This window comes from Pristiophorus japonicus, unplaced genomic scaffold (genome assembly GCF_044704955.1).
Source record: "Pristiophorus japonicus isolate sPriJap1 unplaced genomic scaffold, sPriJap1.hap1 HAP1_SCAFFOLD_2321, whole genome shotgun sequence".
Lineage (NCBI taxonomy): Eukaryota > Metazoa > Chordata > Chondrichthyes > Pristiophoridae > Pristiophorus > Pristiophorus japonicus.
This window is the reverse complement of record NW_027252038.1, coordinates 7,158-27,947: the sequence shown is the minus strand read 5'-3', so window position 1 is coordinate 27,947 and position 20,790 is coordinate 7,158. Positions and strand designations below refer to the sequence as shown.

At 48.5% G+C, this 20,790-nt stretch overlaps 1 protein-coding gene across 1 annotated transcript; it reads right to left on the bottom strand.

The window, feature by feature from the left end:
- Positions 1-507: 507 nt before the first annotated feature.
- Positions 508-20,270, bottom strand: LOC139245707 (regucalcin-like; the record flags this gene model as incomplete). Its single annotated transcript, XM_070871262.1, has 5 exons — positions 508-820; positions 9,676-9,830; positions 13,779-13,910; positions 17,345-17,560; positions 20,088-20,270. Coding segments are annotated over 5 exons (737 nt in total), but the record flags the coding sequence as incomplete, so codon positions are not given.
- Positions 20,271-20,790: the final 520 nt, after the last annotated feature.

The following is a 20,790-nucleotide window of genomic DNA, read 5'->3' as shown; positions in this document are numbered from 1 at the left end:
CCAAGGTCCAATTTGCTCTCTCAGGTGAACGTAAAAGGCCCCACGGCACTATTTCGAAGAAGAGCAGGGGAGTTATCCCCGGTGTCCTGGCCAATATTTATCCCTCAACCAACTTAACACAAACAGATTATCTGGTCACTAGCACATTGCTGACTGTGGGAGCTTGCTGTGTGCAAATTGGCTGCTGTGTTTCCCACATTACAACAGTTATTACACTCCAAAAGTACTTCATTGGCTGTAAAGCATTTGGGACGGCCAGTGGTCGTGAAAGGCGCTATATAAATGATAGTGTTTCTTTCTTTACACAAGCACTTTAGATATCAGAAGACAAGGCATGCTTTCTCCTCAAAGCACGTCAAACTCTTCCTGTTTATATTGGAAAGTCTGTTCCTTCAAGACACAAAGAAGTTCGACTTTTAACCCTCATCTCCCCAAGAAGTTCTGCATCCAACACATCTCTCCAGGATGTCCAACATCAGCCATTAAAACATAAAACAACACAGTGCATAGTGCTGAAGAAATAATTTTTATTGTTTCATAGTATAGCCAGATGGCCAACATTTGAGTATAATTAGAATTAAATATTAAACAATAATTAGAATGTGGAAAACGTGAAAAAGATCTTGTGTGGCAAAAGAGCTTAACAATTTATCAGTGCATCTATAAAATGGTATGTTGTAAAGCTTGCTGTTATAGTAGCTTAAAGCAGTTGATCAAGTAAGCCTCATAACTGCACGGAATGCAGGCTTAAGGTTGTTGAAGATGTGTTTTATCCTGCATATGAATATGGTGGTATTCCCTTCACCCCAAGTCCAGTAATCTGAAACAGAAAGGAATATGGACTCAACGTTAATTTTTATGTCCAGTTACCTCCTGTCTGCCGCTACAGATTCTGATTTGCGCTGGATATTGTTCCATGGGCATCGCTGCCCTCCATGACCTCTCTGATCATTATTTATGTCTGAGCAGAGATAGTGATAGCGTCGGGACCGAACCAGATCGACACATGCATTTTACAGCATCGATTATGTAGGGGAGGACGAAAACCCCCTCATTTTACCCAGAAGGAAAAGGGCTGTGGGATCAGTCTGTGCTGTGAATTGAAACCGATACAGTTTGACCTTGGCAGAGCAGTGATTGGACGGGGGAGGACATCGGAGGGCCAATGGTGAGACAGAGTCAGCCCGAAGCATGGGGCTTTCAAGCCAATGGGAGAGCACTTGCTCGAAAACTGGGACTGACTCACAGCCATTATTGGGCTATTGTCTTCCCCATGTTTACACTATGGAAGGAAATTATGCAGATCTTCAGAAAACTACGGAACCCAAAACAAACCAAGGGCCTACACAATGGCTACAGGAGGCCAACCCAATCAACCCCTACTCAAACCTTGAGTAGGTTAGAAAACCTGAATTGGAGGAAAATTATGCAGACCTTCAGAAACCAGGGAACCCAAAACAACCCAAGGGCCTACACAATGGCTACAGGAGGCCAACGCAATCAACACCCATTCAAACCTTGAGTAGGTTAACATCAGTGGAAAAAACCCGCAATAATCTAAAACTGCTGCATTTTTCAAAATCACAAAGCCCACCAATGGGAAGAATCGATTTCAGCAGGAGAGGCGGACTGTATAATCTGGCTATAAAAAGGGGTTTCTGACGTAGTGTGTGTGGTTCCGTGCTTTTGTGATCCAACAACCAGCAAGCCTCTCGACACTGAAGGAAAACCAGTGTCCGAAGACACCGAAGATAGAAGAAACAAACCACCAGACTGCAGAAAGGCACAGGAGTGAGTATAACCTCTGGTCCCCGGAACTCCCAACTCAGTTAGGCCAGGAAAGGTGGGAGGTTGGACATTGTACTGCTAAACTTGTGTAAAGATTTTCGTTGTGTCCGTTTAGTAGGATTTAGGGGGATTGTTTTGTTGATGTATTGCTGTTTGTTGAGATACACCTTGTCAAATAAATTGGAAGCCTAAAGTTCCTCTTGGAATCACCTTGTCTCAGTTCTATTGTATTACATCTCCTGATCGTGAGTCTTATGTCAGAACAGTGTAAGGGAAGCTAGGAGCAGCTCGAAAACGCTCAATTGTGTGTCACAGGCTAGGGAAGAAGGGGTTAGGAGTGTTTGACACTCACAGGTGCCTCACAGGCTAGGCATAAGCTGTGGGGATGCACGAATCTCAAAACCCCCCTTCATAAGCTGTGGACACAGTCTCTCCAGGGGTGCTCTTGCAGCACTCAGGGTACCTCACAGGCCAGGCATAAGCTGTGAGGGCAGAAGCCCAGAGAGAGACACCCAAGGCACAACAACACTCCCTGGGAACCCCTTACAGAACATGGTGACCGCGGCAAGACATAAGCAAACAGGAGATGTTAATATAACAGATGAGGTGATAAGAGAGGAAACTAAAATGGAGGAGAGAATTTCCTCATACATTTTTGGCAAGGTGAACCTCACCAAACCTTGGGTGCAAGCCCTCACTCGGGCAGAGCGCCCAGTGGATGCTGCTGCTCAGTGGACAGCAGGGAAGGACCACAACCACAGGGTGGAAAAGGCCATTTGGCTTATCTGCCTCACCCGCCAAGTCCGAAAGCTTGGAACAGAGTCCTCAGAAATCAGAGGAGCTCTCTGCTATCCGGCCTGCGGTTGGGGACAACCTGCTGGCCGAATTAGCTGAGGAGCAGCAAAGGAACAGGCAGTTGGAGGAGACCTTCCGAAATAGCCAGGACTATCTTCAGTGTCAGGTCACTGAGGCCAAGGGTAGTGAGGGGTCCCTCCGGGAACAGAACTCTCGGTATACCCAGAAAATTTGGGAACTCGAGAATAAAGTAAAAGATGTACAGACAGCCTATAAAGTGGCTAGTAGCAGTGAGTTTACAGATCACGGTACCTGCCAGGAAAGGATTAAAACTCTCACCCAAGCTCTATCCCAGGCAAAGGGGATGGTCGCCCTGATAGGACCCGGAGGGTCCACAGGGGACAAAGGAAAGTATTGGGGGGTAGAATCCAAAGGCAAGAGACGCCCGACCACCTCCTGAGGCACCGGTGGTTTGTCCGGTAGGGTACCAGGAGGAGCGGGGCACGCAGGTAGTAGCATACCCAGGGCTGGGGGCAGGACCAATGGGTCCCGCTCGGCAGCAGGGATGTGAGGCTCCAGCCGAGGATCAGTTAAAGGCTGGATCAGGCGACCAGGCACTGTCTGCTGCACCGGGTATGGTGGGACAGCCGGAGGTAGAGGGACCAGCGCAGAAAGATCCTGAACAAGGGCGGATGTGCCCGGTCAGGCAGCGCAAGTACGGTCCTCCACAGGGAGGTGGCCAAGGTCGGGGAGCACTGGAGAGCGACTTTATTGTTCCCCATGGAGTTCAATCACTCAGGGCCATGGTGGCCCATTTGGCCAAACTCACTAGCAGTGGGGACCCATCTATCCACTTCATGGAGGTGATGCAGGCAGTGGAAATTAATGGGTGCGATGAGGAAGAGACAGCCAAGCTGCTGCTCTTCTCTCTGGACAGCAAATTGTACCAGGCCCTACCGGCAGAATGCCGGAGGGGACAGCGTACATTTACTGAGGTCCAGAGGGCCGTCCTTGAGGCTATGGGCTTCGATGACGGCAGTCCTTTCGAACGGGTCGAAAGGACAAGGCAGCTCGCAGGGGAAACCCCGCAGGCGTTTGCGGACAGGCTGTGGGTGGTATACCACGCAGCCTGTGGGGAGCTCCTCGACCGGGCGAATCTTTCTGCGGTACAGACTGGCCACTGGCTGAGGATGCTGGTGGCAAACTGCTTGCCCCGGCTCAAGGCCAGGGCAGAACTGTGGTTCGATTCCTGGGACCCCAACCTCACCGAGGAAGCAGTGGTCAGGCAACTGGCACTGGTCCAACGGAATGGAGGAGGGGAGGAGGAGAAAACCTCCAAAGGTAGTGTAAATGAAGTAAAACCCAACTCCATTCCCAAAAGGGAATGGCACAAGGAGAGTGGTCGCTCGATTGATAAGGAGGGAGTGTGCTACGGGTGCGGGAAAGCTGGGCATTTTAAAAGGGATTGCAGGAGCCCAGTAAAGAGATATGGGGGGAGAAGTTCTTTAGGAGCCGCCCAGAGTGGGGGAAGTAGAGGGAGCTCCTCACCATCCCTTGATGAGATAGTAGCTGCAGTGAGGACAGCGCTGGAGGGGACTGGGAAGGTAGCCACGGCAATAGGCAGGGAAGCACCAGCAACCCTGCCAGTACAGAGGCCATGACTAGCCCAGGCCCAGCCTATATACCCGTGCCCATTAGAATACGACCCCTGGGGACGGCCCTGGGTCAAGATGGAGGTTGAGGGTGTATTGGGTGCTTACCTTTTGGACACTGGTGCTTCCAGCACGATAGTCCATTCGGAGGACCCCGCAACCTCACCTCTATCAAACGGGGTGCCGTATCAACTAGTTGGGTTCACAGGAAATGAGAAGGCTGGGTTTTTCTCAGTCCCGCTCGCAGTTCGTTTAGGAGCACTCCAAACACAATGGAAGTGCGTCCTGATGAACTGGGAGCAGGTGGGAAAAGGGATCTTGGGGGCTGATTTCATCATCGCTCGCCAGATCCTAGTAGACTTGAGGAATCACTGTCTATGTGGCACAGTGGGCACGGGAGCAGAGGGAGAAGTCATGGTTATTGATAAGAAACAGGGAAAAGGGACTCTGTATACAATGAAGCCAAAAGTGGGTTACGACCTGGAGGTTCTGGTCGGTAACCCCCGGCCGAGTACCGGGCCTATGTGCAAGCAAATCTTGCAGCATTTGCCACCCATAAACACGATTGTGGGAGAGTCACAGGAGTGGAGGTTAGAATAGATGGGGATCCCATGTCCCGCCCGCAAATGCAGTATGACTTTCCCCGAGAGGCAGAAGCAGACTTGGAGACAGCTTTAAGCTCACTTGTCGAGCAGGGTGTTTTGAGACCCATAGCCACCCATGTCAACTCCCCGCTTTGGCCGGTTAGGAAACCGGACAATTCTTGGAGGGCTACGGTGGATTATAGGGTGCTCAATAAAAACATCCCAGCTTGTGCTCCCACAGTAGCGGCGGTTGCGGATCTGATAGGGGAAATCCCTGCATCCGCAACCACGTTCACAGTGTTGGACATATCCAACGGGTTCTGGTCTATCCCTGTACGGAGGGAAGACCAGTACAAGTTTGCCTTCATCTTCCGGGAACAGCAGTATACATGGAGCTGCCTCCCACAGGGCTTTCATAATAGTCCCAGCATCTTTCACCAATGCATGGCGAACTGCTTAAAAGGCTTCAGCCAACCACACCAGCTGGTCCAGTATGTGGACGACCTGTTGTTGTTCACAGACAGCAGTGAGGAACACGGTCCACTGCTGGCCGAACTGCTGGTCTTACTGAAGGAAGGGGGTTTTAAAGTTAACCCCAAAAAAGCCCAGATAGGTCTAATGGAGGTAAAATTCCTGGGCCTGACGATAAGGGCAGGAGAAAGGGCCATTGATGAGGCTAGAAGAAAGGCAGTGCAGGAACTCCCTGTCCCTAGGGATGTGTCGGGGGTAAGTTCTTTCCTGGGAATCACTGGCTACTGTAGGGACTTCATCGAGGACTATGCAGCCACAGCCGCCCCTCTGCTCAGACTCCTACATAAGGGGGTCGAGTGGGAATGGGACGAGGGCTGTGAGGCAGCATTTGTCCATCTTAAGAGAGACCTGCAGGTAGCACCAGCCCTAGGGGCAATTGATGGGGGGGAGGAATTCTTCCTGGAGGTGGCAGCTAGTGGCGACAGCTTAAGTGCAGTGTTGCTCCAGGGGCGAAACGGTCAGCTGAGACCAGTGGTGCACTCTTCCAGGGTCCTCACGGAGGTAGAAAAGGGATACTCCAATTGTGAGAGGCACTTGCTTGCCACCCACTGGGCAGTAAAGAGAGCTTAGATCTTTACCGGAATATCCCCCATTACACTCCTCACCCACCATACCCCGACGCAGATGCTGTAGGACGGGAGGATTAAGGACGGGACAGTGAGCAGTGCTAGAATCACTCGCTGGACCCTCCTCCTCTCCCAAATGACTTTAAAGGTCAAGGGCCTTTGTGAGCCCAGGCTCGCAGAAAATGTAATCTATCCAGGGCAGCCGCATAGATGCTCTGTGGAGGGGGTATGGGACATCAACTTTGGATTTCGGACAGGGATATACCCCACAGGCCGCGAGATCTACGTTGATGGCTCCAGTTCAGTGTCCGCGGGTACAAGACTCATGGGCTGCGGAGTTTGGGATCCCAAGGCAGGGATTGCCTTGGCTCTTAAACTCCCATGCACCCTGAGCGCCCAGCAGGCGGAACTCTCGGCGGTGATGTATGTGGTCACACACCCCGAGGAATTCCCTACCCCATACACGATTTGCTCGGACAGCATGTTCACTTGCAATTCGTGAACAGAGTATCTGGCGATTTGGTCACGCCGGGGGTACACCTCTGCGGATGGGAAGCCCCTTGTGACCAAACCCCTGCTAGAAAAGATCGTGGCTGCAGTGGGAGAAACCGGGGATGTATATATCCATAAGGTAAAGGCCCACTCCAAAACTGAGCCACGGGGGGAAGGTAACCAGCAGGCAGACCTGCTGGCAAGGGAAGGTGCTCGTACAGGTCGCCCATGGGACCCATACGAGGCAGGCAGGATAGCAGCAGCAAGAAGCAAGCCAGGGACACAAGGGAGCGTAGGGGCGGCTGCGGCCCCAGATCTTAAAGTAGTCCAGATGCAGGATCCGATCCTGAAGGCTGCCTTGGCTGCTATCAAAAAGGAGGAAAAGGCGGAGGGCCCATACAGTGCTGCAGATATTGCTGTGCGGGAAGGCATGTTGTTTAAAGGGGACAAATGGGTAGTGCCGCCACAACACCGGAGGGAATTCCTTCAGCTGGCCCATGAGGGTCAGGTGCGGGACACCCCGGGCCGGAATCTACCTGGCAACGGGTAGAAAAGGCAGGGTGGTGGCCAGGCCTCCGGGAAGACGTCCGCAACTTCTGTGCGGGCTGTCTGGTTTGCACTGCAAACAACCCTCAGTCCTCAGGCCCCGTAGAACACCTGAACCGGACCCTAAAGGAAAGGCTGCGGAAGGAGACGGGAGACTCACCGAACAAGTGGGTGGAAGTCTTACCGTTGGTCCTCATGGGAATCCGGGCCAGTCAGTCAAAGAGCACAGGGTACTCACCCCATGAGCTGATGACAGGCCGGATCATGAGAACCCCAGTGCATGTGTTGGCGCCGGTTCTCACCGAAGGGCAGCTTCGAGAAGTGAACCGGGACCACTTCGTCAGGAATCTGTTTGAACAGCTTCAACAGATTCACTGGCAGGCGGCCAACAACATGGGTAAATAGCACCGTGCCAATCAGGGACGGGTGGCGGTGTATATATTTTCCCTTCCTGTTTTGTTACTTTGTGTTCTGTGCATATGTGTTTAGGTAAGGCAGTGACGGTTGGGTACAGCATGTTATGTTCAGAACATGTTAAGTGGGCCGAGCCTGGAGAGGTCTCTCAAGGCAAGGCCATATTCTTCTTGCCTTTCAGATGTCAACACCTCCCTACTGGACGTTAGTGATGCTGGTATCGCTAAGGATCTGCACCGGGCACCGAGGGGACACCGAGGACTCCCTGGTTTTCGGATGCTCCGGGGGCAAAGCGCCGACAGTGACCACAGGAGAAAGGACTCCGGCGGCAGATGGCCGGGTCACCTACTCCCACGAGGGGAGATGGCCTGGGTGGTTGGGATCGAACTCCACCAAGTACTCCAACCATAAGGACTTTACCTACGGAGAGGTCTCCATCCAATTCCCGGAGATCACTGTGGCCACTTCCAGAGTGAGAGTGTCAGAAGGCAGGAAGGTATGCCTAACTTGGCAAGGGGACATACCTCTGAGACGGTGGTGGTGGCTCAGAAAGCTCAAGAGGGACGAGGGAGACCGACACTCGGACTGGAAACGTCTGGATAATGATACCTACCGAACCATCATGGGGTCATCTGGCGGGGTAATGGTGTGCTGGGAGAAATGGTGGGCGTACGACCAAGGAATTTATTTGTGTATGTGGGGATCCACTCGCGTGTGTTCAGAGGGGGTCTCCATTGCTTTCTATAGGTGGTGGCAGGATGTCGGGGATGGGGTGGTATGGGCGATTCCAAGAGGTCCCACCTTATGTCACAATGTGGGAGCACACTGTGACAGGTACAGACCTCTCGGGTTGTCGGAGCAGGGGAGCACAGGTAATCCTGTGCCCCCAGCACTTGAACGCTTTTGCAAGGCCACAATGCGGATTCAGCACTGCTGGGGCAGAGCCTATCAATTGCACAATGGAGTTAATGGCCCCTAACCACATGCCTCCACAGGTAGCATATGTAGGCGATGGGACATATTGTGTCACCACAAGTGCCCAATGGTATGAACACGGACTGGGAAGGTGGTGTCCAATACCGTACAGCAGCTTTTGCTTTAAACCCAGGGCAGAGGTTCAAGTGGCACACACCAGAATCACACCCATCCCTGAACCTTCCACGATTCACCTCACGGTACAAAACAACCTCAGCCACCTACAACAATATGCCGCCCAGTTTGGCTATCCCACTGCCCCACTACCTGAGAAACTTACAGCCCTCCTCCAGGCAGTGGATTTGTCGCAAAAACATTTTTACACCATGGAGCAGAAAACTGAAATTCTAGCAGGGGAGATTGCCCAGATTAAACCCCCAGCATGGTGGGATTTGGGGATACGGGCAGACATACCTGCATGGATCCGGGTGGGATCGCATGCCTTAGTAATCGGCCAACTCCTGATTGTAGCATATCTGCTAGTTACAAGCCGTAAGCTCAGGAGAAAAAGAAAAAGAAAGCAGTTCCTCAGGCTACTACACAGACAGGAGAGCCGTTGCTAAACACTCAAGGCGTGTAAACAAAGCTTGACCGTGACACTTAGGCGGTTTTGTTATTCCCAGGGATGACTGCGTTTTCATACATGGCCCCTGGGGAGTCAGCACATTTGTCAACATCAACATGTATCCATGAGATAACAGTAGTACTGTTATGTAGGCTGTTAATAAATTAGATCTACGCTCCTCAAATTCTGCCCTCTTGAGCATCCCTGATTATAAGCACTCAACCATTGGTGGCCATGCTTTCAACTGCCTAGGCCCTAAGGTCTGGAATTCCCTCCCTAAACCTCTCCGGCTCTGCTTCTCTCTTTCCTCCTTAAAATCTACCTCTTTGTCCAAGCTTTTGGTCATCTGCTGTAATTTCTTCTTATGTGGCTCAGTGTCAAATTTTTGTCTGCTAACACTTTTGTGAATCGCCTTGGGACGTTTTAATGCGTTAAAGGCGCTATATAAATACAAGTTGTTGTGTTGTACATGCACAATTTGGTAAAGTATCCTTTGCCAAAAAATATTAGAATCATAGGATTTTACAGCACCGAATACTTATCAAATTTGTATCCACATCCTTTTTAAAAGCTATTGTGGAGTTGTGTCCGAAGGAGTTCTAGAGCTAGCCGGGAAATTCTACCCAGTCGGCCCTCCATATGGTCTGGGCGGAACTCTCGCCAGCTGAGAGGGGAGTGGCATGGCAGATCAGAAAGTTTGCAATTGTGATTCACAGCTCCAGCACTATCGCGATATTATCGGCAATTATCGCATTCTATCGACCGACCTTAAAAATGCCGCCTGCTTGCGGCTGTCTCTGTTTCCATTCTTCATCCATCCCGTCCACAGCTGATGTTACATAAAGTTCGGAGTAATCCTTTCCTCCGAAGCAGCAAGATGTGGTCATGTCAACGGGCAGCTTCACTGTCTGGATCCTCTTACCTGAAGGAAAGATTCTTATCTGTGATTTCTGGGCTTTAGACTTCACTGTCGTTGTGAGCAAAACGACTCCCAAAGCAAGCGCTCTATTCGGAACTCCGACACGGCAAGCGAGCCCCAGGTGGGCAGAGGAAACATTTCAAGGATGCCCTCAAAGCCTCCTTGATAAAGTGCGACATCCCCAGATATACCTTGGAGTCCCTGACCAAAGACCTCCCTAAGTGGAAGATGTGCATCCAGGAGGGCGCTGAGCTCTCGAGTCTCGTCGTCGAGAGCGTGCAGAAATCAAGCGCAGGCAGCGGAAGGAGTGTGCGGCAAACTAGTCCCACCCTCCCTTTCCTTCAATGACTGTCTGTCCCACCTGTGACAGAGACTATAATTCCCGTATTGGACTGTTCAGTCACCTGAGAACTCACTTTTAGAGTGGAAGCAAGTCTTCCCTCAATTTCGAGGGACTGTCGATGATGATGACGATGAGCAAAATGAGGATTTGGATGGATTCAGACTGGATTCAGAGTCTCCTAGCATTGGATTTACTGAGTGTGGATCTAAGGGTGAAGGGGGAGGGGAGTTGCACTGGGTTCTCCCATGCTCCACCGTAACATAGGTGTAATCCCGAAGAAATATCATGAAGTGCCATTTTTAGATATTTATGTTATTTCAGTGTTAGGGGGAGATCGGAAGAGTAACCACGGAAATTCCAGGTGCAAAATTCTAAAATGGAGCGCAAACAAGGAATGAACTTTCTTTGACTGCAATCATCTGCCATAATAAGTTACTAGAGAACTCCGTTGTCTAGCTCCTTAAGGTAGACCTCATGTGATTCCACTGCAACCCGACATCTTCAGCAATGGCTTCTCTTCCCACCTACCACTTTCATCTCTTGAATCCTATGAGTAGCTTCCCTTGACCCTCTCCTCATCCTCATCTACATGCTGCCCCTCGGTGACATCTTCCTCAGCACAGAATCAGCTTTCATTTATATGCTGCTGATGTCCAGCTCGACCTCTTCACCACGTCTCTTGACTCCATAGCAGCCAGACTGTTCACCATGAAGTCATTGATGAGTCACAGCTTCCACCAACTGAGTATTAGTGAGTGATTGTATTCACCCGCTCCTGCCACAACCTCCTTTGCCACTGATTCCATCCCCTACCTCAACCTCTCACTCTGGTTAAGTCAGACTGAGCAAAATCTTTGGGCTGGATTTTTGGTTGGAGGCTTCTTCGGGCGCTAATGTCGGTGGGTCGGTAAATTTTGCGGCGAGAAATTGTTTGCGACGGCAGCCAGAAAATTCGGTTGCTGCGCCCTGATTCTGGAGCGGAGCGCTAAGGGAGGCGTTCCACACGTCTCTTAGGACGCTAGGCCGGGTGAGCAACTGAAAACCTGTTGCTGAAGAGCCAGCTTCGGACCGTCCGAAGAGAGGCCTCCCTGCGAGAAAAAAAAAATCGGGACAAAAAACACATAAAACATTCCCGACGAACTACTCCCCCCAAATAAAGGTGGATGGCAAAAAAAAACACAAAGCAATATCAATTTCACTTATCTTTTGCAATCATTTCTTCCCTTAGCGCCCCAGGACAGCTCGGACCGCCTGCTTTCTCTGGCGGTGTCACTAGGGAGCGCTACGAGTGCCGCTCCAAATAAATATCGCATCGCTGTCAAAACTGGGTTGTTGCAGAGCGGCGTGACACTCCTGGGCGGTACTGCTCAGTGCAGCCGCAAAACCGCCACCAAATTTGCCGGTGGGGTGCTGGAAGCTGGCCGTCCAGGTGCTCAGCATTTTGTGACCCATTACCGCCCCCTCTGGGGCGCAAACAGAGGCGCAATCAAAATGAAAATCCAGCCCAAAGTGTCTGTTCAACACAGAGCTGAGCTTCGAACCCTACCTCTTAACCATTACCAAGACCACTTAATTCACCTCTGCAACAATGCTCCATGTCAGTCCTTCCACCGAAACACTTACCCTTTCATCACTTCCACATTTGATTATTCCAAAGCCCTCCTTGTTGGTCCCCCATCCTTTAACATCCAGAAATTACAACTTATCCAAAACTAAGACACCCATCTCCTGTTCTAGAATATAAGAACATAAGAACATAAGAAATAGGAACAGGAGTAGGCCATACGGCCCCTCGAGCCTGCACCGCCATTCAATAAGATCATGGCTGATCCGATCATGGACTCAGATCCACTTTCCTGCCCGCTCCCCATAACCCCTTATCCCCTTGTTGTTTATGAAACTGTCTATTTCTTTCTTACGTTTATTCAATGTCCCAGCTTCCACAGCTCTCTGAGGCAGCGAATTCCAAAGATTTACAACCCTCAGAGAAGGAATTTCTCCTCATCTCTGTTTTAAATGGGCGACCCCTTATTCTAAGATCATGCCCTCTAGTTCTAGGCTCCCCCTTCAGTGGAAACATCCTCTCTGCATCCACCCTGTCAAGCCCCCTCATAATCTTATACGTTTCGATAAGGTCACCTCTCATTCTTCTGAATTCCAATGAGTAGAGGCCCAACCTACTCAACCTTTCCTCCCCTCATCCTCAGAATCAACCGAGTGAACCTTCTCTGAACTACCTCCAAAGCAAGTATATCCTTTCGTAAATATGGAAACCAAAACTGCACGCAGTATTCTAGGTGTGGCCTCACCAATACCTTGTACAGCTGTAGCAAGATTTCACTGCTTTTATACTCCATCCCTTTGCAATAAGGGCCAAGATACCATTGGCCTTTCTGATCACTTGCTGTACCTGCATACTATCCTTTTGTGTTTCATGCACAAGTACCCCCAGATCCCGCTGTATTGTGGCACTTTGCAATCTTTCTCCATTTAAATAATAACTTGCTCTTTGATTTTTTTTCTGCCAAAGTACATAACCTCTAGTCCCAATCTCCCCATTTTTGCTGGCCTACATTGGCTCTCGGTCCCCAATACATTAAATTTAAAATACTCATCCTTATCTTCATATCTTTTCCATGGTTTTTCCTCATCTTCTCTCTGCAACGTCCTCCAGTCTTGTAACCCTCACATATCCTTCAGCCCTCTGACTTTTGTAGCCTTCGTCTACCATGGTGGTGGAGTTTTAAGCCTCTCAGACCTTCTCTCAGTATCTCCCTCCCTAAACCTTTCATTTTCTCTCTCCGCCTTTGAAAACCTTTCTTCAACCCATCTTTTTTTAAATTATCCTTCCTAATCTTCTATGGCAAAGCATCCATTCCCCATAGCGACTTCCATTTGTGAAATGTCTTCAGACATTTTTTTCATTAATGGCACTTATATAAATCCAATTTTCATGACTGACTTATATAATGAACGACATGTTTTACCAATTATCTTTTCTTCCTGCATTTGAGGACGCTGTGGTACTCGGTATTGCAATCATGCAGGAATTGGCAAAATATACCCAATGCAGACAGTCAAAACTGGGGTTAAAATGGCGATCCTATAGATTATGATCTTAAAGTAGGGCAAGGTCTATAGATATATATGCATGAAGTAATTCTGATGAACTACAAAAGGCATTGTTGTTGTAATTGTAGATTTGCCTTGTCTGGTAGTACGGAGGGATGTATGAAACTACCATGGTGTGGTAGAACTTGGGTTAGAATCCACAATAGCCCACACGGTGAGTTAATGATCTCAGCCAAGTTAACCGGAGAAGTTTCCTAGTGGGGATGATGGGAAGAGATATTGGACATTGACATGTGGTTCAAAAGTGGCTTGTGAGTGGCTCACCCTCAGCACTAATAACATTCTGCATCAGACCAACAGATGCATTGCTGGCTAGAGAATGTTATGCAGAAGATTAAAGGAAAAAGATAACAATAAACTGGTGTAAAAAATATAATAATGAATTCTGATACTGGTATTGAAGTGTCAAAATGGGAAATTATAGTTTTTTCAAGCACAAAATTGGACATCGCCGTTTACATATTTAATTGATTTACCTGTTTCTGGGTCAATACGCAGGACTCGTCCACCCTTGTAACAGGCAACCCAAAGTTTTCCCTCTGCATCGATGCACTGTCCATCTGGAATAGCCTCCGCTTGTTCAAGCTTGTACATAAGTCTTCGATTTGCTATACAGTAATGTAAAAAAATAAAGTCTTATTCATTACGAACGCACATCCCTTCCTTTAAAGAATTACAATCTGAAACATGGCATCCATGAACAAGGTGGCGATGAGCAATGTTCCTGTTAAGCTGTGCGGCCGAGCAGTGCTCTGCAGGTCCCATGCAGGTCGCTTGCCAGCTTCACAATGGGAAAAGCTGTGCATGCGTGGAAATTTGAATGGGCTACTTGCCCACAAAAAATAATTAAAGGGAACATAGATGACAACAACAACAACTTGTATTTATATAGCGCCTTTAACGTAGTGAAACTTCCCAAGGCACTTCACAGGAGTATTATAAGACAAAAAATTTGACATCGAGCCGCATATGTACAAATTAGTGCAGGTGACCAAAAGCTTGGTCAAAGAGGTAGGTTTTAGAGTGTCTTGAAGGAGGAAAGAGAGGGAGAGAGGTGGAGAGGTTTAGAGAGGGAGCTCCAGAGCTTGGGGCCGAGGCAACAGAAGGCACGGCCACCAATGGTCGAGCAATTATAATCAGGGATGCTCAAGAGGGCAGAATTAGAGGAGCGCAGACATCTTGGGGAGTTGTGGTGCTGAGGGGAGAGATAGGGAGGGGCGAGGCCATGGAGGGATTTGAAAATAAGGATGAGAATTTTGAAATCGAGGTGTTGCTTAACGGGAAGCCAATGTAGGTCAGCGAGCACAGGGGTGATGGATGAACAGGACTTGGTGCGAGTTAGGACACGGGCAGCCCAGTTTTGGATCACCTCTAGTTTACATAGAGTAGAATGTGGAAGGCCAGCCAAGAGTGCGTTAGAATAGTCAAGTCTACAGGTAACAAAGACATGGATGAGGGTTTCAGCAGTGGATTAGCTGAAGCAAGAGCGGAGACGGGTGATGAGACGGAGGTGGAAATGGGCGGTCTTAGTTATGCTGCGGATATGTGGTCGAAAGCTCATTTCAGGTTCAAATATGACACCAAGGTTCCGAACAGTCTGGTTCAGCCTCAGACAGAAGTTGGGGAGAGGGATGGTGTCAGTGCCTAAGGAACGTAGTTTGTGGTGGGGACTGAAAACAATGGCTTCGGTCTTCCCAATATTCAATTGGAGAAATTACAAGTTGCCTCCTTCATGGGGGTAGAAATGCCCGTGTATTATTTTGACCATTTACCGTCAAATTCCTGTGCGTGCTACGGGTTAATGATGTTATTAAAATAACGGACACGAGAGCTTGATGTAAATGCGTTAACTGGTGCACTAATTATACGATGTAACTATTTGTACTGCACCTTTTTGACTGAGAGGCGACAAGCCCCGCCCCCTCAAACTCCGCCCCTCCCCCCCCTCCACCTCCCGGCCTGAATCATTCCATGCGCATGGTGCCGAGAAGCAGGACCTGAAGCTCTGACTCAACCCACCACCCCGGCCGGCCTGGGCCCGCCAGCGAAAGAGAGGCTGGGGGGAGGAGGAAAGAGAGGCTGGGGGGAGGGGAGAGAGGCTGGGGGTAGAGAGAGAGGCTGTGGGGGAGAGAGAGGCTGCGGGGGAGGGGCGGGGGGGGTGGGGGACGAGGGGAGAGAGAGGCAGGGGGGTGGAGAGAGAGGCTGGGGGGGAAGAGAGAAAGAGAGGCTGGAGGGGAGAGAGAGACTGGGGGGAGAGAGAGAGAAATACTGGTGGGGGGGTTGGGGGGGTGAGACACAGGTGGGGGGGATGACGGATCACGTTCATCCAAACCTCTATAAGGGACATCGTTGGCGTGGATGATATCCAGAAGTCATGACACTGTCACTATTCACTTCATACCCAATAAACCTGTTAACAATCCGTACACAATGCCTGCCCATCAATGTTGGGGTGGAGGGGGGCAGGAGGATGCACTTGCACTGAGATAAGGCACTTTGGCTGGCCCTTGCTGTCTTCTGGGGAGCTCTGTCCCCTGTCGCTTCAGAAAGTCAACGTGGATCGAGTTACAATTTGCAAAGTCAGTGAGATCTTGGGATGGACAGTTCCAGTTACACATTCCTGTGAAACCTCAGGGTGTGGCTTATCTTCCAAGGGGACCAATCAGAAACAAAGGGTGGAGCATGTTGGCCATTTTGCAGTACAAATAAGCACGTCGCTAATTATACCGCGTAGAAGAATTTCAACCGCCGTTGTCACATCAGCAAACACAGCGGCGCAATCTGTTTTAGTGATGTTGGTTGAGGGATGAAAGTTGGCCTAAACTCTGGCAGAACTGCCTATTCTTCTGAGATTAGTGCCATGGAGCCATTATCATCTACCTGAACCACTGGAACAAACAAGACAGGATTTTGGTTCAACACCTAATCAAAGGATAGCACCGCTGGAAGTATAGCACTCCCTCAGTCCTGCACTGGAATCCCAGCCTAGATCATATACTAAAGTCCCGGGCCCACAACCTGAGATACGAGTGCTACTAACGGAGCCAAGCTGACATAACATGGCAGGGCTGAAGTGGGGGCAAGTAAGCAAAAGAAACTTCAACAAAAGTTTGTCTAAAAAGTGTTTACATGTATGTGTCTGCTGTGGCTCAGTGAGTAGTGCACTTACCTCTGAGTCAAAAGGTGGTGGGCTCAAGTCCCACTCCAGGAACTTGAGCACTTAAAGCTAGGCTGACTCTCCAGTGCAGTACTGAACGAATGCTGTACTGTCAGAGGTGCCAGATGAGATGTTAAACCGAGGCCCCAACTGCTCTCTCAGGTGGATGTAAAAGATCCCATTGCACTATTTCAAAGATAAGTAGGGGAGTTATCCCTGGTGTCCTGGCCAATATTTATCCCTCAGTCAACATAACAAAACAGATTATCTGATCATTATCACATTGCTGTTTTTGGGAGCTTGCTATGCGCAAATTGGCTGCCGTGTTTCCCACATTACAACAGTGACTACACTTCAAAAGTACTTAATTGGCTGTAAAGCACTTTGCGATGTCCGGTGGTCGTGAAAGGCGCTATATAAATACAAGTCTTTAGTTAAAACCCTATTGCCATTAACAAAAGATGAACATTAGTCATGGACCAAATCAATGAATATAAGCAATATTAGGGAGCAGCACAGGGTGCTGGAGTCTCAATGTGCTGCCTGAGATCGGTAGGACTCAGGTTCCTACACACTAACCTTGCATTGTTGACTTCCCTATCTCAGCTGTGTCACTATAGCGAGACACCAAGAGGCAATCGGGCATTTCTCCCTGGGCATGGAGGGGCAAATCAGAGGAAGAGTCAACCCAGTGCTTTTCCCACACACACCCTGTCAGCACAGAGAGAGGCTCAGGAATAGCTTTGCCCATTTGTCCTTGCAGCCAACTATAATTTATTGCACAGCAACAGAGAGGCCAAGAATATACCTTTCTAGAAAAAAATGTACACATCACAAAATGGCTCATTCCAACATGTGACCAAGTACGTTTTAAAATATACTTACAGATCTTTCCTGAGTGTAGGTCATAGTCAAACGCATCCACAGCAAAAGATAAGCTGTCTATATAATAAAAGGTCTTGTGATCCAGTGACCAGTCCAGACCATTAGAAATGTCCACTTGGTCAAAGTGCTTGACCACAGAGTGATCAGACTGCAGAGCATAGAGAGATCCCTGCTGCCTTTCGACTTCAGCTGGACGAGTCTCAATTGCCATGGTCCCTGTAGCAGAAGTCAGTGTTAGCCCTGTAAATACTAACCATTGAAGTTTTCCTAATACATTAATAGCACATGCAAAGAGTATGCAGTAATTTCTGATATTGAGAATATAGGGATGATTCCACAATTCCATGCTTCCAATAGAGGAGTCACATTCATAGGGAGTGTGAGGTAGAGATAATATAAGTTGGGATCACAGAATAACTCCATTATATTCTATAATATGTCATAATCACAGAAACTGGCCATTCGGCCCAATCAGTCCATGTCGGTGTTTATGCTCCACTCGAGCCTCCTCCCATCTTTCCTCACCTAACTCTATCAGCTTAACTCTCTATTCCCTTCTCCCTCATGTGCTTGTCTAGCCTCCCCTTAAATGCATCTATACTATTCGCTTCAACCACTCCCTGTGGTAGTGAGTTCCACATTCTCGCCACTCTCTGGGTAAAGAAGTTTCTTCTGAATTCCCGATTGGATTTCTTGCTGACTATCTTATACTGATGGCCTCTAGGTTTGCTCTTCCCCTCAAGTGGAAACACTTGCTGTATCTACTCTATCAAAACCTTTCATCATTTTAAAGACCTCTATTAGGTCATACTAGGTCACTTTCAAGAGAAAAGAAACCCAGCCTGTTCATCCTTTCCAAATAGGTATACCCTTGCATTTCTTGATATATCAAAAAGGGTCATATCACCACCAGCAAAAAAATGGATTCAAGACTTAAGAACATATAAAAATTAAATTAAATCATATTTTGTATTCATTCACGGGATGTGGGTTTTGTCAACAAGGCCAAAGTTTATTACCCATTCCTAATTGCCCTTGAGAAGGTGGCAGTGAATCACCTTCTTGAACATAACCGTGTGGCTTGGTAGGCCATTTCAGAGAGCAGTAAAGAGTCAACCACATTGCTGTGGGTCTGGGGTCACCTACCTACAACCTCTTGCAAATCCACTGGGAGGGTAGGTAAATCAACGTCAGTGTTCTCAATCAGGCCAACATCCCCACCATCGAAGCACTGACCACACACGACCAGCTCCGTTGGGCGGGCCACAATGTCCGCATCCCAACACGAGACTCCCAAAGCAAGCGCTCTATTCAGAACTCCTACATGGCAAGCGAGCCCCAGGTGGGCAGAGGAAACATTTTAAGGACACCCTCAAAGCCTCCTTGATAAAGTGCAACATCCCCACTGACACCTGGGAGTCCCTGGCCAAAGATCGCCCTAAGTGGAGGAAGAGCATCTGGGAGGGTGCTGAGCACCTCGTGTCTCGTCGCCGAGAGCATGCAGAAAACAAGCGCAGGCAGCGGAAGGAGTGTGCGGAAAACCAGACTACCCACCCCACCCTTTCCCACCTGTGACAGAGACTGTAATTCCCATATTGGACTGTACAGTCACCTGAGAACTCACTTTTAGAGTTGAAGCAAGTCTTCTTCGATTTCAAGGGACTGCCTCTGATGATGATGGGCCAGACTGGGTAACGACAGCAGATTTTCTTCGCTAAAGGACATTAGTGAACCAGATGGGTTTTTACAACAGTCCAGTAGTTTCCTGGTCACCATTACTGACATTCACTTTTTATTCCAGATTTATCTAAATTTAAATTCCCCAGCTGCCGTGGTGGGATTTGAACTCATGTCTCTGGATCATTAATCCAGACCTATGGATTACTAGTCCAGCAACATTACCACTATGCTATCGTACCCCTTGTGTGTATGATACCTTTTTTTAAGTTAAAATATCAGAACATAATTTCAAGTCTGTCACATAATCTAGTTATTAGTCTAGATATTCATAGTCAATGGGTAGAAAATCTAGCAAGCTTTGTAATTTACTTGATCTTCAGAGTTGTGCTTTAGGAAATCACTTGTACCCTTTCATTACTGCCTTTTAAATTGGACTGTTCAGTCACCTAAGAACTCACTTTTAGAGTGGAAGCAAGTCTTCCTCGAATTCGAGGAATGTCTATGATGATTAAATTCTATGGATAAATCTTCGAAACCTCTTGATTAGTTTACTGCCCAAACCGGCAACCTCCACCATCTAGAAGGACATGGGCAGCAGGTGTATGAGAACACCACCACCTTCAAGTCACACACCTTACTAAGAAATAGGAGCAGGAGCAGGCCATAGGGCCCCATAAGCCTGCATCACCATTCAATAAGATCATGACAGATCTTCTACCTCAACTCCACTTTCCCGCACTATTCCCACATCCCTTGATTCCCTTAATGTCCAAAAATTTATCGATCTCTGTGGTGAATACACTCAACAATTGAGCTTCCACAGCCCTCTGGGATAGAGAATTTCAAAGATTCACCACCCTCTGAGTGAAGAAATGTCTCCACATCTCAGTCCTAAATTGGTGATCCATTCTGCCGTCATCCAACTGCCTTTTTAAGTCTAAAGTACCTTACCTAAGGTAGATTAAAGTAGACCTGATCAACACAAGGGTAAAATGGTGAAAGCCAATTTCAGCAAAGCTGTATGTGGACAGAGATGTAAAATGCAAAATTGGTTGTGACTAACCTGCAAAGAAACGTCCAGCAGGGTCCACTTTGCCATCATTAAATCTGTTGTTTGCTTTATCTTGGTCGACCAGGGCTATGTCAGTAACGGTTTCCTTTTCAAAGTCGAGAAAGGCAAACCTTTTTCCAACTGCTAGAACATATCCCCCTGATCTCCGAGGGACCACTGATCCAACAGGAGCATCTGAGGGAAGATAGACGTGTACAATTCAATAACGTGGCTCATCCTGCAAATACTGATGCTGTTATAGATGCAGCAACATCACTCAAGGTGCAGGCGATTAAGAAGCAGCCCCGATCACAATAGACAATGGCTCGCATGCAGACTGTTCGTCTGGTGCACAGATTGAACAAAGGAACAGCCATCTCGAAACCAGACAATGCTGTTGAAAGCGAGACATGCCTACAGGCTACAGCCAATTCAAAACTGCCAACAGAGACTACCAGTCGTGCTCTAACAGGTTTTGGTGCCGTCGCCATAGGGAGCCATCAGGTGAAGCAATTCAGAGATTGCAATTATAAAAACAGAAAATGCTGGAAATACTCAGCAGGTCAGGTAGCATCTGAGAGAAACAGAGTTAACGTTTCAGGTCGATGACCTTTCATGAGAACTGGAAAAAGTTAGAGATGTAACAGGTTTTAAGCAAGTCAGAGCAGGTCTCCAATCGGCTTAGAAACATAGAAACATAGAAAATAGGTGCAGG